Source organism: Pecten maximus, chromosome 12 (assembly GCF_902652985.1).
Source record: "Pecten maximus chromosome 12, xPecMax1.1, whole genome shotgun sequence".
NCBI classification, from domain to species: Eukaryota; Metazoa; Mollusca; class Bivalvia; order Pectinida; family Pectinidae; genus Pecten; species Pecten maximus.
The window spans coordinates 29685694-29705927 of NC_047026.1; the positions used below are offsets into that span (position 1 = coordinate 29685694).

The window sequence follows — 20234 nt, forward strand, 5'->3', positions numbered from 1 at the left end:
TTTTATTCCCTTTATACGTTTTTCTTTAACTTCCATTGTCTATTATCATTCATTTCCATCCTCTATTTACTTTATCCTTTATTTCCTTGGTCCCTTTTTTTCTTTACACTTTATTGTATATTATCCTTTATCATATATTGTACTTTATTGTCTATAATCCATTATTGTTTATTTTCTAATATTTACCATTGCAAACTGTCCCATGACTTCGCTATTTGTAGTGTCTGAATTAACAAAGGCAAACTGGAACTGACAATGTTTCGACTTCGCTATTTGTAATCTCAGGATTAACCCAATCTAACCGGAACTGACAGTGTTTCGACTTCGTTATTTGTAGTGTCTGAATTAACAAAGTCAAACCGGAACTGACAATATTTCGACTTCGTTATTTGTAATCTCAGGATTAACCTAGTCTAACCGGAACTGACAATGTTTCGACTTCGGCATTTGTAGTGTCAAAATTAGCACAGTCTAACCGGAACTGACAGTGTTTCGCCTATCTGTAATATAGACATCACTGTTATATCTGTATTTCTGTAGTAGTAATGGTGTACCACGTCATTCTATGTAGAAATGGTACTGTTATGTTATTACCTATATTTATAATCATATGGTCTATGGTTTATGATGTAGATACGTTATAGTGTTTCTCGATATTGTGCTGTTAAAATGTTTTCATTTAAGACATTATTGTCGTTATTGGCCACAGTTTAGCTCTGCTACTCAATATAACATATATTCGGTATAAATATACATGTTATGTGTCAGTATTTCTAATGGTACCTACACGACAACGATGTTGTTTAAACCTAATATCAAGATGACATCTGCCCAATAATAAAATGCTAGGAGCGAATTTGTTTTTCTCGTTAACCGATTTCAATTGTTGTAAAAGTAATGTTTCCTTACTTGTTTTACTAGTGAAAGTTTGTCGTGGAGATATGATAAATATAAATGCTCACCGTGTAAAACCATGACATAAACAAGTCAGCCAAATCAAAACTAAATATGGAAGACTTCGTAGAATTATATTCAGTGTTTGAATCGAGAGAACATATTGGATGGTCAAGACTAAAGTATAAGAGTAAGCGAAAACCTGATTGTGGTATTATCAACGGATTACTTTGCAATGTTTTTTATGAGATAAGATACTGAACTACGACTATCGATATCTATTTTATCTGATCATTGAGTACCTAATGTCGAGAAGCTTATATCAATGTCTGCAAAAATAATGTCACAATAATTGTATGGTCAAAATGCATACATGGTAAGCATATTTTCAATGTTCTAAGTTGGATCGGGTTGGGGCGTATCGTTGAATCAAATCCAATAGAAACATTTCACAGCAATAGACAAAAGAAAAAAAATCCATTAAATGTAAAAATAGAAAGACCGTGAGAGGAATAGAGAAACAAGAGAAGCAGGATAAAACTTCATATATGGTAAATTTGTTGAACAAAATACTTAGAATTCGCCTTTTAACTCCTACGCTGAACCATCTCCTCAGATCGTTTGCGATTGGAGGTAATATCTAAAGGTTCCAATACTCTCCAACCGAGAATCTTTAACCCTTGACAGGGGGTATTACAAATATGACATGGCATTTTGTGTTCACGTCTCTGTGTCAAGATTGTTGTGATGTATAAGCCGTCTTTGACACGACGTCTCTTTAGCCAAATAGCATACCCGATATCGTCCCCTTAACCGTCCGAGAGTGCTTGAATCACATCTTGAAATGTGTTTTTGAATTCAGATATCTGAGGGGATCACATTGTTAAGGTTTTATCCTTTATGTATACGCCAATATTTAAAATAACTCTGAGAGTATCTAGGAAGGTGATGGTCCTTATTGGGGTAGTCTGATTAGGGTTAAAGTCTTTTAGTTTTGGTAACATTAAATAAACATTTTGTGATGTCTTACTTTCATCATTTATAATTCGACATGAAAAGTTAAAATATCAAAAGCACAATTTGTGGTATTTTTTCAAAGTTAGCCTCTAAAGGCACGCGAATTAAGTGTTTATATCAAATGAAATATTTCAAGTGTCGCTAGTGATCACAAATATCACTAGACGTATTGTGAGTACAATGGCGGAGAGCTCTCATGGCCAAGAAGGGGGCTCAAGTGCTCGCGCGGGACTACCTCTTGCGGAGTATCCCTTTACCCCTTTTGAATTCGTCAAGTAGGTGTCACACGGGTATACCGGGAGGGGGAGCCACTGGCAACTGCATATATCACGTTCTTCCCTAATAGGCTCCGAATTATCATGGGTAGACTCGTTATATGAACGAGTGGATCACTTCCTGTTTTGTTACATGATAATCGTTATAAGTAGATAGTAAATAAGATATGTATGTTGTATGTATGAAATGAACTTTTAAATCAATATTTTCTATTTTAATGAGCAGCATTCACTCAGTGTACATTGATGTATGTGTAAGGTTTAGAATGACTGTGAGTTGTCCGCTTAAAATGCCTAATTTACAAAAGTTGATATACTTATTTAATTAACTCTGTTACGGCGGACAGTTTTGATAAAACCACTTGAATGTAAACTTGATTTGTGTTACAACAATTACGAAACAATATTGAGATGGAGGCGCGCGAGGGTCCTACTGTGGCAGGAAACTGGAATTCCATAAGAAAACCCATAAAGTCGGGCATGTCCGAACATTGTTGGCAAGACAGAATACATGGTCCTGAAATACATTGTCTAAGTGTGAACTTTCATCTTTAGAATTGAGACTGAGTGCAAAATTGTGAGTTCCTAATCACATGAATTGTAAAATATCAAAGCATCCTAATTTAGGAGAGCTTACGGTTTGTGATTGATATACTTATTAATAAGTACAAATGTTCCCAATTGACGACCTTACTTGTTTGAAGGGCAGGATTGTGCTCGCTACGCAAATGCCTGACTGTTTCAGGTAACTGATGCAATAATCCTCTCTGATGCGTTATATTGTGCCCGTTTTCATTAGGGGTTCCAATAATACAAATCTTGTGTCGTTATTGCGACAAATGGAACCTCTGTGAATTGGAATGGTGTTGTCATATAGACTCGATTGCTTGCTGGTTTGCTGAATATATCACGCCGTGAACGGCGAGGGACACTTTGAGTGAGATGGAAGTCCTTGTAGTAGCTGGTAGCTAACACACTGAACAACATACGGGATGCCCGCTACATGCTAACTAGGGAAGAATTGGGATTATATTCTATGTATATAGCTATTTCATAAAGATATTCATCATTTTGTTGTAGATTTTACTGTAATTTGATGATTTTCTTGGACGGAGGCGTCTAACGTGGAAACACGTGCAAAGGTAAGAGACTTCGCACACTTGTATTTAAACAGGCGATGAACTTCTCACTGTATACCAACAATACATTAGTCGTACACCAAGGCGCCTCGCGTGACAGACATGTCTCCATTCCTTTGACGAGAGGTCTGAGAGTTTTGCTGTTAATGGTTTACTGACCGTGTATTAGGAGCCAGGAGGTGTCAGTACTGTACACACGTACCCGTGTTTACCGACACTCGCCTAGAGTTATGGCAGAATCATATATATACACCGCCTCGTAACAACACGTGTTTTAATTGAAGTGCTATTTGCACTTTTAAACGTCTGATTCAATATATCACTGAAATGTCATTATAGATCAAGGACAATTACAAAAACGAACGTAGAAATGATCTAAAACATATACGTAATGGGTCTCACCGCGCGGTCTTCGGGTGGCTGGGGACAAAGGGTGGTACATGCTTATAAGTAGTGGTGTTCATCTGATGATCAATTTATTGCAGTTCATAAGGTATATTGACGGGTTTCTTAACGCCAAGAAGATAACTCGAATTTTGAATACGATAGCTAACATTATTTCCATTTTTCTTACTGAAGTGCATTTCTATGGGATTTTTTATATTATATCTTACTGGCCGGTATGACTAGTCGTGGAACAAAGCATCCAAGGAATATCAATGTTGTTTACAGAAAACAAGGCTAGGATTGATAAACTAATCACCAAACATGTTAAGACTACTATAAGAGATCGATAGACTATTCCAACAGTCGATCCTCCATTAGAAGATTTCCCGATCTCATGAAGCTGCAAGTGTTCGATTTGGAACAAATTGGGCAACCGTAAATTAACGATTGCCTTCAAATGGAGACATGAATGATAATTTTGTTTATATACATTTCCACATTTCCCCGTCGTTACATGACCATAGCTGTTGATCGGACGTTAAACAGCACCAACCCAAGTCAATCCATACTTCCAGCCACTGAAGTATTCACCAGATAGTCCGAGAAGGTCGAGACGATTATATGATAGTTTTATATGCATAGTCCGGCATATATTGCTGTTATTGGTAGTTTGCAATTAAAAGGTTCTACTTATACATACATATTTTATACAATCCTCTTTGTTCATAAACTGTTTAAAAATTTGTATGACGCCTATAACTATATGGTTTAGCTTTGTAATGATAGATTATTCGACAGAAAATAGAAATTCCGTAAAGTGTGACTTTTTTATTAGTAGGTCCATAGATGAAGCAACACTTCCAGGTTTCGTCATGATGTACGCTTAGGGATATACACTATAAAAACTATGATGATTGACAGACTACAAAAAATATACCATGCTTGTATTCTGATTTTAGATCTTCAATATCAAGTTAGATAAACATGTTAAGGGGGCGTTTTATAGTTTGACATTAACGCGGATCATATTTGAGCATCTCTACTTTTTTTGGATCGGTTGAGGATCAGTATAAAAGTTGGAAACCTCTGGAACTCGTCAAAATTTCATTACAGTATAGACTGTCTACAATATAAAGCAAAATAGATTATACACGGGGCATATTTCACATTATTCTATATATATTCAAAGATTTAATGATATTTGATAAGTTTTTGTTAGTTTGTGTAAACAATGTTTTACATTATTTTTTTTAAATTATTTTTTCGTTTAATTTTGATATATGTTAATCTGTTCCCCCATGCACTACTACTGACCGAATTCCGGTCTCCGTTGCGGAACTTTCAATCATGTTTCAGACGGAAATATTCAAATTTATTCAAAAAAGCTCACCTGCCTAGATTCGAAATGACCAGCTTAACACTAAATTGGTAGACATATCTAGGTGTTTCCTTTCACATATTTCGAGTTTTATTAAAAAAAACTATTTTGACATACACGTGGGCATTAAATTAATAATTCTCTAATCCTGATCTTGTAGGCCAGGTGTTGTGCCTCCCTGATAACGAGGACAGGATGAACTCCGCGTCTCAACACCGATCTCTTCCACGTACGAGGTAAACGACCACAGTCGAGCTAGGAGGTACATTGTATGTATAACACTAAGTTGGAAACTCGGTTGTTGTTCTGGTACTATTGATGATAAGTCGGAGACTTAGTACACTTAAATGAATGAATATGATGTTCCCGTAGGTTACACTTGCAGGCAGATATTTATACAATTACTGTGTGTTACATTGTGCTAATTCTTAAATAGGCAATACAAAAAAAGAAAGAAAGAAATATTCCGGTGTAGTAGGACTTGCAGGTGAAGTTCAAACAGATTGTTCTTGATTATGTGACATATGGGCTTTATTAGAGGTCAATCCGCCAAAACAATCCCTGACGAAAATGTCTTAATTAACTATTAGTCAATGGACACCTCCTATACAGAGGATACGTTTTCTGTGATCGTTTGTTTGTTTGTGGCTTTGTGTCGAAACAACGCCTATCTAATATACCAATACATCATCTTACCTGTACACGTCATTACGACTTAACCAATCAGAGTTCCGGAAAGGTGGGTGCTTTATGATATATATCTTTAATTCTTTCAAGCAATTAAGAAAAAGTTGTTATTTTGATAAAATTTCTACCGAAAATATTTTATTGGTACGTGTTTATTGTCCTTGATTATATGCCTCTTGAAATACTGTGGCTTATAAAACTGAAATTATGTTTTTAATTGCAGAAGACAATGGCCGATCAGGCGAAGTAGTTGAAGAGCAATTGATTTGAGTAGAATGTAAAAGACAAGACTATGATCGGCGTGAGCGTGGAGAGGATATTCGTTAAGGTTAGATTGGTTTTGATGCCTTTTGATGCCCTCTGTACATGTCAATATGTCCCTTTTACAGGCCAGACGTTTTCACGACACTGATAAAGTTGTATGTCGAGAAACGTTTGGTCTCAACAGACCGCCATTGTAGAGGAGGTGGTATGCACCCGACCGAGCCGAGTTCGTCATTGTAACATGCAGCTCGGAGCAATCCGGATTGCTTTCACACATTGACTGCATTCGGTGTCTATAATTGACCTTTGAACCAACTACAGCTTCACCATAGCCCTTGGGTAAACAAGTCAGCAGGGACACACAGTCATCCTTGTTACTTTTAATTAGAATCCAGTGGGGAGGGAACATAAAGAATCCCTATGCTGAACCTTCGACGTCAGGCAATGACTTCACTATTCATTTGGAAATACAAACCTATTAGATTTTTCGTGAAAAACCTCAACTACAATTGAAATAGCTTTCCGTTGAATGGCATAATTTTGTATGTGTTTAAATTACAGTTGATGGAGAGATAATTAGAGAGAGTGGTCAGTTCGCTGTGTGGTCAACGTTACTGACCAGCCGGACGTAGCCCTCGATAAATCTCGCGTCCTATAGGTTGGTGCGTCGGTAGGGTCGAGACACAGACGCATGTTAGTTGTAATTGGGGCCATATAACTTAATGTAAACCACGCCCACGCGACAACCGACTCAGCAAATGAGTTTAACCTTTAAACTTTTAGTCATTTTCTCTCCAAATATTGCACTCTGATGAATAAAGAGAATTATATTTAAGGTATTAGCTTGCAATCTTAATAGAATAGGTGTTGAAGTGCTGATAATTATTGTAGTAAATAATAATCAAACAGGACAGAGATTAGGATAAAATCTCATTATATCTTGTTTTCGTGTTATTTATTATTCAGACAGCAGATGTGGATCAAATCTCCTGGTGGGGTGATTGCAAATTAGGAGACATCAGAATTGTGTTCAGATGACCTCGGACCCTACCATCCGTTTGTACGCGTGGTCTTGGTGACAACCCTAGCGTCAAACATCCCTGGTATAGGACACCGTAATACTCTCAGAATCACTAAAATTCCCATCGATGACGTAATTGTTGCACTAATGGCCAAATACCTAAAGTAAAGAAGACGTTTACCCTTGTGATACACATGGTCTTATTCCAGTACTCTTTCCGTGGTCTTTTTTGTATCTTCCTTTTGTTCATTAGCTTAACCAAGCTTTATTTATATTTTGATATGTGTATTGTTTATTTACACGTCAGCAGTCTCTATTTTTTTTTAATCTACTATACCCATGACAATAATTTATTTTTATCAGTGAAATATGGTGAAACGATTGTCCACAGCATTAGTAAGTCGGTTTGACTGTGCCGTCAAGTATACAGGTATCAAAATGGGGGGAATATGTGTCAAAACAATGAAAGGATACGACAATAATAAAAGAATTGGAATTTAAAATGTTAAGAGCAATCAGTGTTGATATGTTGTACCGTTAACATGATCACATTTACAGGCAATCGTGTTTACTATTCCCATCGCGTGAACCATCATCCCGAAACCTGCTTAATGATTAATTTTCCGGTACCAATTATTGAACATTGTTTCAACTTACATATGAAGTGCTTTGGCGTTGTGTTAACAAATACTACAGTTAAACATCGTTAACTCGCAGTCTGATAACTCGAAGATCGTGCTTAACTCGGAGTAAAAAAATCCGACAGCTAAAACATACTCGTTATCTCGAAAAGAAAATCAGTTTCTCACGAACTTCCACATAATGAGGTTTGACTTCCGGTTTGTTAACGAAGCTATTTGATCCTCTATATATCATACATATGCTCCAAGCATGATTTGTTTTAATATGATACTAATGAAATTCAGTCCCCGAAAATATAAAAAGTCAAAGAAAGTTATTTTTGCATAATGTTACAAATTCAGTTACCTGTTGTCGCGTCATTGCTGCACGTGGTAAAATAAGGCGGGAATGAGCAGACGACAGATTTGGGAACTGAACTGGTGTGCTTACCTTGCATAGCTTTGACTGTTATATTTTATTACGTTTCTCTATACACATATTAATATGTCATATAAGGGGCTAATTATTGCAATTCTGACATGAAATTGTTTCCCGTCGGAAGTTTATAGGTATGGTGCACATCCGTTGTAGTGTCGTAATAATTTAAACCCAGAAGTAGGTGGTTTGGTGGTATAGTTAGAACAACTTCTGCCCTAACAGGTCAGACACGATAGGCGAAATGTCTATATTTAAGTTACTAACGTAGATTTATGAGTTGAGGAGGTTCCACGTGGTTAGTTTGCTTGGTTAGTTTTTGTGTGTGTTTTATACATGTAATGCATTTTTATGAAGCATGTATGCATAAATTTATATGCTAATGTTGTCAATGAAAAGGCAAGTAACGGGGTTTTCAAGCATGAAAGGACTAATCAACGTTAGCTATAGGCGAAAACCCCAGACAGAGCGCTAGTGATGAATAACTAACATCTTAGTGACAAATTTACGTCCATTTGTATATATGAAGGATGGAATAACAGTTAAAATTCCAGTGAAATGACTCCCGTCTGTATTAATACAGCGCATGTGTAATATACAACACGTGGATGTATTGATACCTACGTCACGCTCATTAAATAATCTGTAAAGAAAACAAATTCCAATCTTTAACAATATCATAATTGTAAAGAATCAAGGTATACTTCCTTTGTTCCGAGACTTTGCCATACTGTTGAGAACGTCAGTCTTCAACCGTTTATATATTATGTAACTAGATAGCCACCCTACTTCTCTTGCTTTTCATCTCTCTCATCTTACTCATCAAGTGCGCGTTGCATATCTCATTTACCTACGTACAATATACCCACAATAAAATCCTAATTCAGCGGACACCATCTCATTGTTACAAATAACACGTTTCCGTCATACATGGCCACAGTTAGGAGAAAGAGAGATATTCGTTGATGACGTAATGATCTGTTGGCGTGTCTAGTGGTTCCGTTGTCAATACCATACTTCTCATATTGAGAATGTCATATTATTATGTCATATTGAGCATAGCATTTTGTATGGATTTGAGTCAGATTTACCCAGCGGGTGGCGCCGTTGATGTAGAAGACGTTTACCCATTAGGGACGCCTGGTCATATTAGTTTTGTAATTTTTCATGGGCTTTCATGTTAATCTCTATTTTTTCACAGGTTTTATTTATTTAGAGTTAGAATGTAACCTTCTCTTCTTTTTTGGTCAAAACAGCAAATATTATAAAAAAATTCTCAGACATATGATTAATTGCAAAATTCAATGCTTCACTGAATAAAGTTTTTTTGTAAGGTCCCACCCGCTTAAAGAGAAAACATAAAATGTTAACTTTATTTCGTTATATTTGGCTTCGTCATACTGGCATTCATATTGTCAATAAACTTTAACTCCTGTTTAATATTTTATGAATCTATATACATAATTGCAATGGGAAATATCCATTCACAAATACATGTACATGTATATACATAATTTTAACGGGAAGTGTCCATTCACAAATATATACATAATTTTAACGGGACATAGAAAATGACTTTTTACTTGAATTCTCTAAACAAATTTTCAGATTTTGTGATTAGCAATTCGTTGCTGTGTTATTTGTTACTGTAAAAAGCAGAACGATATCTTCACTACTGATAACCATTTCAGAAGACATCATTCCCCGTTATAATTATGTATATATTTGTAACTGAACATTTACCGTAATTATGTATATATTTGTGAATGGACATTTACCGTTATAATTATGTATGTATTTAGGATTAGACATTTCCCGTTCTTATTATGTATATATTTGTGAATGGATATTTACCGTTATAGTTATGTATATTTTTGTGAAGGGATATTCCCCGTTACAATTATGTATATTTTTGTGAAGGGATATTCCCCATTACAATTATGTATATATTGGTGAAGGGATATTCCCCATTAGAATTATGTATATATTTGTGAAGGGATATTCCCCATTATAATTATGTATATATTTGTGAATGGACATTTCCCGTTAAAATTATGTATATACATGTACATGTATTTGTGAATGGATATTTCCCATTGCAATTATGTATATATTTGTAACTGAACATTTACCGTTATAATTATGTATATATTTGCACGTGATCATTCCAGTTAAAACCTATGTATATATCTGTACCTGAAGAGGCTAATACCGCAAACGTTCAGAAAGGCAATGCTGTTCGAGCATGCGCACAAAACATTTACTTTGATCTAACTGGTAAGTGAAATAAAAATGGCTGCTGCCGTTGAGATGTTGTCAGCATTCTGATGTTTATCTCCTTATAGAAATGTATGACGAGATGTCACGTCGTGGTGACAGGCTGTCAGTTGAGGGTGAGGAAACCTCGCAAGTCTTTGTACATTGCTGATAAAACACCGGCCTGATAGTCGGTAGATATCATCCACAATGACACACATCTTCGTCCATTTCTTGTTTAGAAGAAGCCTTGCATGGTGTTTATTCGTCTTTTATGTGCGGAAATTTGATATTTGTTGGCTAAAGTAAAATGTTAAACACAATTTAAACTTGTTTTGTGGTATATAAAACTTGTCGGTACCCGCCCCCTTGTCGTGATAATATCTAAACGTTGACATTCCTTTAATGGTCAGCATACCCATCAACGCCTGCCTACATACATATAAAAAGGAGATGAGGAGAAAAAACGTTCGGCTGTGCTTGTGAATCAATCAACTCATAAAACTTACAATTTAATATCAAAGGGTATACAAAATGATACCGTAGTCGGACCCGTGAGGGCTTGCTTTTATTTCTATATAAATGTCAGTTAAAGGAAAGATATGTCTGTCTTTACGGTCAGTTTAATCTTTGACATAATGTGGGCTTAAGAATACGGGTATTGGATAGAGTACCCCTAAATCAACGTTAATCAAAGGACGTGATAGCTGCCTTGTCCGATCTCTAGGACCAAGCGGAGACGAGTGCAGTGTCGGCCCACTGTTCGGGTCTTTTGCCTGTCAACTTTATCCAGAAATATATTTTTCATATTTTCTTTTTTATGTACTAAGATACATGTTCTGTGACTATTGGTCAGAGGAGGGGGACACCGAAGGCAGCTTTATAATAAAAATATGCATTTCTGTGAAGAAATGTGACTTTTTAAGTCGAATTTCTTCACTACATTACAACAATGTAAGAATGGCGAGCTATAGATGTTGGTGACGCCGGCCAGCCTCGTGGCAGAAGGAGCCGTAACCCGAGAAAAATTAACTCCATACGGAACATAAATAAGATGAGATGTGTTTGATCAAAAGTCCAGCTTACATTTAGAAATTAAACTGCTGATTTATAATCGGAGAAGTATCCAGACAACTGTTCTACCGTATCTGTTCAGACATATGGTTATATATGTCCACATTCACAGAGCATTCAAAGGGGAAAACTTGTGGAACCCACCTCGTGAAACCATGTTATGTTCAAATAGGTATAAAATATATTCTGCATAAAACATTTTGTAAAAGAATCTTAATCAATTTTCCGGTGGGGGACCGTTTTTCCAGTACTAAAACGGAGTAGAAGACACGTTCTCGATATGGGGTACCGTAACAGTGATCTTGTTGGGTGGCCGAACATACAGACACTTATCTAGAGGTAGAACTGTGTCTCCGTACTCTTACGAGAGCAGTCAGCATCTGTCAGAAGGTGTAATCCTACATCCATCTTAATAATTAGTCAACCAAATGTGGGACTGTTTACACAATTGTACGTTTTCTCAAAGTGGATTATCTCGTGAAAATGTCTATAATTGTTTCATGCTTTCAAATCTTACTTTAGGTATATATCAATTATCATAGTAAGAACATTTTGTCAACATGTTTAGTTATTACATCTGAATGTAATGCGATATGGGTATTCAAAACATTCTAGTGAAGAAAGATTCCTTATGAAATGAAATCTCACTTAATTACAATCAGATTTGTTTCGACTCACTTTTGTAACAGTATCTCTGGGTATCCTTATTCTAAATTCATTTTTGGTTTGGTTTAACATTTTCTTCACATTCCATCAACAGCTTAGGCGATTCTTATACTTTTCTAAATAATGGACAATAGTGATGACTTTCTGATCGGTAAAGTACAGTCGAATGCAGCTATTCTGCTGTTTTATATAACTTTATGTAATCAACATTTCTTGTGAATTAATCCTGCTCAAGTATACTGTAGTTTGCTATTTTAGCGGGTGATGTGATTTAGCAACATTTGCGGTGATAGGATATAGCGCGAAAATAAATTCCCAATGAATGTAAATATAAACTCAATATAAAAACTTAATGCAGAATATTGAAAATCGAAATCTAACAACTATACAATATAATTTGATATATGTAACGTATACTTTGCAGGATTTTAATAATACTAGTGACAAGAGTTCTTGTCATTTTGTTTCTAAAAAGATAGTCAGTAATTGATCACAGATATTTATTGATGTATACGCAGTTTAAACAGTTATTAGATTCGTGTATCTAATGCATAACTTGAATCTATTGTCATTTCTCCTGTGTTTATTTTTACACTGCTTTGGCCACAGATTGTTAGAACCACCATACATATATCGACGTTATAACAATCTTCACATGTATTTTCTGATACATAGACGAACACAATCTAAGTGGGTTTGTTTGAATATACAATATCTTCCCTGCAGATAGGGTGTAAGAATTGTACCTTCTGCCCCCGTTGCATGGTCGTGAGAGGCGGCACTTTCCAACCCTATTTTATCATGTCTCCCTTGACATTACATAACTTTTGGCCTTAGTGGGGCGTTTGGCCTTACGCGGTAGGTTCCGGTTCAATCCCCTTGTCCGGGTGATTTGTCCTGCTGGGTGTCTTCGGCAATATGTTTCAGTAAGGTAGCACTATAAAGTCGACATCATTTTCGTGCTATAAGACAAACACCAATATACCTAAACATCACAAAGCACACACACTGCTCGCATGCATCTTGCACATATGGGCGCGTCCTAGTTGACTTATTATAGTGGTACAAAAGGTAAACAAAATGAATGTCAATGCCCAATTCACTCAAAAAAAAAATGAACTTGAACATGTCAAAATTTCAATTTGAAATATTTCAAAGTGAAATTTCTGTTAAACATAGGAGAGTTATTCCATAGTACACTTTATTCGATATATAAACAACTTTCAGAGAAATGGCCATTAATGTTCGTTTTTTTATATTATCTTTTATTGATTGTATGAACATATTTTTAGGCGTTTACTAGTGATTGTGCTTTAATACAAGATATTGATCTGATAAATAAAGGTCTTATTTCAGAACGTGACGTGAAATTATTGAAATGTCGATTTTTATAGGCGTTTCATTATTACACGTGTCTATAACGTCGCGTCAAAAATAGGGACACGACATCAACGGAACGTAAAACCCGAAAGGTTTCAGAGATAATGTAATGTTCTCGAGAAACTAATGTGTACATGGAATTTAGAGTGTTAAATAAATACACGTATTTTCTTGCTTAAATCTACTTTTATTACGGTTTGATGAGGGTATATTCTATAACAAACATCCACTATAAAATCTACTTACCACATGTTTTTCATTCGAAGTTTTTATTTTCAAAATCAAGCAGCACTACCCTCAGGACAAGTGCTTTGAAATAAACGTCAAAAACAAGCTGCTGACAAACAAAGTATATTTTTAAAGAATTTCTGCTTAACATATTTACGTTTTATACGATGGCGTTCTGTTTGCTGGTTTTAAGTAATAAATTACTCCACACTTCGTTACATATGCGAGATTTGATCAAGTGATTGTGAGTTTCGGGTTAACTCTATAATTTCTGGTTTAAAGCAACACGGTCTTCTTCATGTAATATATATAAGTAATTGGTGAGTTTCGTAGAAAATATGAATTGATAATCAACTAAGAATAAATTCTCACCTTCCGGCACTATACAAACATGCAGACAAATATGCCAAATGCACTGTACTACATAGTCAGAATAAGCAGTAAACGAAGATTCAATATCACCATCTATTCACCATTTTATTACAAAACAAAGCCCTGTCTATAGCGGCTTTGTGGATTCTAAATGGGAACATCATGAGGTAATCAATTTTTCGGTAAAGAAACGAGAATTGCTTTGACTTATCCACATGAAGTAATTAAAACCATGCATGTTGCGGTGAGTCAGTAACAAATATGATGTTACTAGTGCAACTAGAAGCGGAAATAGCAACAATTGATGAATCACACAAAAAAGAAGCTTATACGGGGTGTAGCAGTGTTTAATTTAAGAACATGTTTCATTAAGAAGGTAATACCTTAAGTATTTATGTGAAACAGTATAAGGCGAATCTCCATACTTCTCCACAGGGTTGTAAACTGAATACCAAGATATACAGGAGATAGTAAAGCGATTAAATCATTGCCACTTCCTTAGTGTGGTCACGGAGGGTTTAAACCACACTTGACAATAAACCTGCTCTGTGATGTTACATGCTTTACAAACAACAGAATCTGTCTTACTTCACACAAAGTGAAAAAGTCTCATTCAATTCCAGTATAACAACAATCTTTATCAGATCTTCGGCTGATTACAAGACCACCAGAGACACACCAAGGAGTTTTGTATTAAAGTCATCACATCAGCATTAGAAAAAAGGTTTATCATGACGGGCACTGTAATAGATTTCTTTCCACAGTTTTTTTTTTAAACATTTTTGCGTTACAGGACAGAAAACCCGTATGACAAATGCACTTTAAATGAAGTATAAGTCGGTTAGATATTTCAATAATTATGCGTTTTGGTTATATCTTGTCAATCATTAAACAAAACAAATCCAAAAATCAAGTCATTTTATATCAGATCGGATAAATGCTATCATCTACTTTTGCATGACTAATTAAAAGATAGGATACACTCCAGCAGTAATGCTATCGTAAAATTTACCTTGATTATCTGGACAACTTTTTGTGGTAGAATGATAAAAGTTAATTTTATACAACAGGGATATTGTAGATGTAACATTGTGGTGTGATTATTATTGTCATACTTAAGGTAAACGTTATATGGCTTGGTAGTGATGTGACCATTATTGTCATACTTTAGATTAACGTTATATGGCTTGGTAGTGACGTGATCATTATTTTCATACTTAAGGTAAACGTTATATGGCTTGGTAGTTATGTGATCATTATTGTCATACTTAAGGTAAACGTTATATGGCTTGGTAGTGATGTGATCATTATTGTCATACTTAAGGTAAACGTTATATGGCTTGGTAGTTATGTGATCATTATTGTCATACATAAGGTAAACGTTATATGGCTTGGTAGTGATGTAATCATTATTGTCATACTTTAGGTAAACGTTATATGGCTTGGTAGTGATGTGATCATTATTGTCATACTTTAGATTAACGTTATATGGCTTGGTAGTGATGTGACCATTATTGTCATACTTAAGGTAAACGTTATATGGCTTGGTAGTGATGTGACCATTATTGTCATACTTAAGGTAAACGTTATATGGCTTGGTAGTGACGTGATCATTATTGTCATACTTTAGATTAACGTTATATGGCTTGGTAGTGATGTGATCATTATTGTCATACTTTAGATTAACGTTATATGGCTTGGTAGTGACGTGATCATTATTGTCATACTTAAGGTAAACGTTATATGGCTTGGTAGTGATGTGATCACTATTGTCATACTTTAGATTAACGTTATATGGCTTGGTAGTGATGTGATCATTATTGTCATACTTAAGGTAAACGTTATATGGCTTGGTAGTGATGTGATCATTATTGTCATACTTAAGGTAAACGTTATATGGCTTGGTAGTGACGTGATCATTATTGTCATACTTTAGATTAACGTTATATGGCTTGGTAGTGATGTGATCATTATTGTCATACTTTAGATTAACGTTATATGGCTTGGTAGTGATGTGATCATTATTGTCACACTTAAGGTAAACGTTATATGGCTTGGTAGTGATGTGATCATTATTGTCATACTTAAGGTAAACGTTATATGGCTAGGTAGTGACGTGATCATTATTGTCATACTTAAGGTAAACGTTATATGGCTTGGTAGTGACGTGATCATTATTGTCATACTTAAGGTAAACGTTATATGGCTTGGTAGTGATGTGATAATTATTGTCATACTTAAGGTAAACGTTATATGGCTTGGTAGTGATGTGATCATTATTGTCATACTTAAGGCAAACGTTATATGGCTTGGTAGTGATGTGATCATTATTGTCATACTTTAGATTGACGTTATATGGCTTGGTAGTGATGTGATCATTATTTTCATACTTAAGGTAAACGTTGTATGGCTTGGTAGTGATGTGATCATTATTGTCATACTTAAGGTAAACGTTATATGGCTTGGTAGTTATGTGATCATTATTGTCATACTTAAGGTAAACGTTATAAGGCTTGGTAGTGATGTGATCATTATTGTCATACTTAAGGTAAACGTTATATGGCTTGGTAGTGATGTGACCATTATTGTCATACTTAAGGTAAACGTTATATGGCTTGGTAGTGACGTGATCATTATTGTCATACTTTAGATTAACGTTATATGGCTTGGTAGTGACGTGATCATTATTGTCATACTTAAGGTAAACGTTATATGGCTTGGTAGTTATGTGATCATTATTGTCATACTTAAGGTAAACGTTATATGGCTTGGTAGTGATGTGATCATTATTGTCATACTTAAGGTAAACGTTATATGCCTTGGTAGTTATGTGATCATTATTGTCATACTTAAGGTAAACGTTATATGGCTTGGTAGTGATGTAATCATTATTGTCATACTTTAGGTAAACGTTATATGGCTTGGTAGTGATGTGATCATTATTGTCATACTTTAGATTAACGTTATATGGCTTGGTAGTGATGTGACCATTATTGTCATACTTAAGGTAAACGTTATATGGCTTGGTAGTGATGTGACCATTATTGTCATACTTAAGGTAAACGTTATATGGCTTGGTAGTGACGTGATCATTATTGTCATACTTTAGATTAACGTTATATGGCTTGGTAGTGATGTGATCATTATTGTCATACTTTAGATTAACGTTATATGGCTTGGTAGTGACGTGATCATTATTGTCATACTTAAGGTAAACGTTATATGGCTTGGTAGTGATGTGATCATTATTGTCATACTTTAGATTAACGTTATATGGCTTGGTAGTGATGTGATCATTATTGTCATACTTAAGGTAAACGTTATATGGCTTGGTAGTGATGTGATCATTATTGTCATACTTAAGGTAAACGTTATATGGCTTGGTAGTGACGTGATCATTATTGTCATACTTTAGATTAACGTTATATGGCTTGGTAGTGATGTGATCATTATTGTCATACTTTAGATTAACGTTATATGGCTTGGTAGTGATGTGATCATTATTGTCATACTTAGGTCAACGTTATATGGCTTGGTAGTGATCTGATCATTATTGTCATACTTTAGATTAACGTTATATGGCTTGGTAGTGATGTGATCATTATTGTCATACTTAAGGTAAACGTTATATGGCTAGGTAGTGACGTGATCATTATTGTCATACTTAAGGTAAACGTTATATGGCTTGGTAGTGACGTGATCATTATTGTCATACTTAAGGTAAACGTTATATGGCTTGGTAGTGATGTGATAATTATTGTCATACTTAAGGTAAACGTTATATGGCTTGGTAGTGATGTGATCATTATTGTCATACTTAAGGCAAACGTTATATGGCTTGGTAGTGATGTGATCATTATTGTCATACTTTAGATTGACGTTATATGGCTTGGTAGTGATGTGATCATTATTGTCATACTTAAGGTAAACGTTGTATGGCTTGGTAGTGATGTGATCATTATTGTCATACTTAAGGTAAACGTTATATGGCTTGGTAGTTATGTGATCATTATTGTCATACTTAAGGTAAACGTTATAAGGCTTGGTAGTGATGTGATCATTATTGTCATACTTAAGGTAAACGTTATATGGCTTGGTAGTGATGTGACCATTATTGTCATACTTAAGGTAAACGTTATATGGCTTGGTAGTGACGTGATCATTATTGTCATACTTTAGATTAACGTTATATGGCTTGGTAGTGATGTGATCATTATTGTCATACTTTAGATTAACGTTATATGGCTTGGTAGTGATGTGGTCATTATTGTCATGCTTAAGGTAAACGTTATATGGCTTGGTAGTGATGTGATCATTATTGTCATACTTTAGATTAACGTTATATGGCTTGGTAGTGATGTGATCATTATTGTCATACTTAAGGTAAACGTTATATGGCTTGGTAGTGATGTGATCATTATTGTCATACTTAAGGTAAACGTTATATGGCTTGGTAGTGACGTGATCATTATTGTCATACTTTAGATTAACGTTATATGGCTTGGTAGTGATGTGATCATTATTGTCATACTTTAGATTAACGTTATATGGCTTGGTAGTGATGTGATCATTATTGTCATACTTAGGTCAACGTTATATGGCTAGGTAGTGATCTGATCATTATTGTCATACTTTAGATTAACGTTATATGGCTTGGTAGTGATGTGATCATTATTGTCATACTTAAGGTAAACGTTATATGGCTAGGTAGTGACGTGATCATTATTGTCATACTTAAGGTAAACGTTATATGGCTTGGTAGTGACGTGATCATTATTGTCATACTTAAGGTAAACGTTATATGGCTTGGTAGTGATGTGATAATTATTGTCATACTTAAGGTAAACGTTATATGGCTTGGTAGTGATGTGATCATTATTGTCATACTTAAGGCAAACGTTATATGGCTTGGTAGTGATGTGATCATTATTGTCATACTTTAGATTGACGTTATATGGCTTGGTAGTGATGTGATCATTATTGTCATACTTAAGGTAAACGTTGTATGGCTTGGTAGTGATGTGATCATTATTGTCATACTTAAGGTAAACGTTATATGGCTTGGTAGTTATGTGATCATTATTGTCATACTTAAGGTAAACGTTATAAGGCTTGGTAGTGATGTGATCATTATTGTCATACTTAAGGTAAACGTTATATGGCTTGGTAGTGATGTGATAATTATTGTCATACTTAAGGTAAACGTTATATGGCTTGGTAGTGATGTGATCATTATTGGCATACCTTAGATTAACGTTATATGGCTTGGTAGTGATGTGATCATTATTGTCATACTTAAGGTAAACGTTATATGGCTTGGTAGTGATATGATCATTATTGTCATACTTAAGGTAAACGTTATATGGCTTGGTAGTGACGTGATCATTATTGTCATACTTAAGGTAAACGTTATATGGCTTGGTAGTGATGTGACCATTATTGTCATACTTAAGGTAAACGTTATATGGCTTGGTAGTGATGTGATCATTATTGTCATACTTAAGGTAAACGTTATATGGCTTGGTAGTGATGTGATCATTATTGTTATACTTTAGATTGACGTTATATGGCTTGGTAGTGATGTGATCATTATTGTCATACTTAAGGTAAACGTTGTATGAATTGGTAGTGATGTGATCATTATTGTCATACTTAAGGTAAACGTTATATGGCTTGGTAGTTATGTGATCATTATTGTCATACTTAAGGTAAACGTTATAAGGCTTGGTAGTGATGTGATCATTATTGTCATACTTAAGGTAAACGTTATATGGCTTGGTAGTGATGTGATAATTATTGTCATACTTAAGGTAAACTTTATATGGCTTGGTAGTGATGTGATCATTATTGGCATACTTTAGATTAACGTTATATGGCTTGGTAGTGATGTGATCATTATTGTCATACTTTAGATTGACGTTATATGGCTTGGTAGTGATGTGATCATTATTGGCATACTTTAGATTAACGTTATATGGCTTGGTAGTGATGTGATCATTATTGTCATTCTTAAGGTAAACGTTATATGGCTTGGTAGTGATATGATCATTATTGTCATACTTAAGGTAAACGTTATATGGCTTGGTAGTGACGTGATCATTATTGTCATACTTAAGGTAAACGTTATATGGCTTGGTAGT

General features: G+C 35.0%; 1 protein-coding gene across 1 annotated transcript in view; it reads left to right on the forward strand.

The window, feature by feature from the left end:
- Positions 1 to 2091: 2091 nt before the first annotated feature.
- LOC117338975 (formin-like protein 20) overlaps positions 2092 to 20234 on the forward strand; it is an 80513-nt gene continuing 62370 nt past the window's right edge. Inside the window, exons 1-2 of the mRNA XM_033900340.1 lie at positions 2092 to 2186; positions 2742 to 2763. Of these exons, the coding sequence (XP_033756231.1) occupies positions 2092 to 2186; positions 2742 to 2763 (117 nt within the window). The remainder of the gene's footprint in view (positions 2187 to 2741; positions 2764 to 20234) is intronic.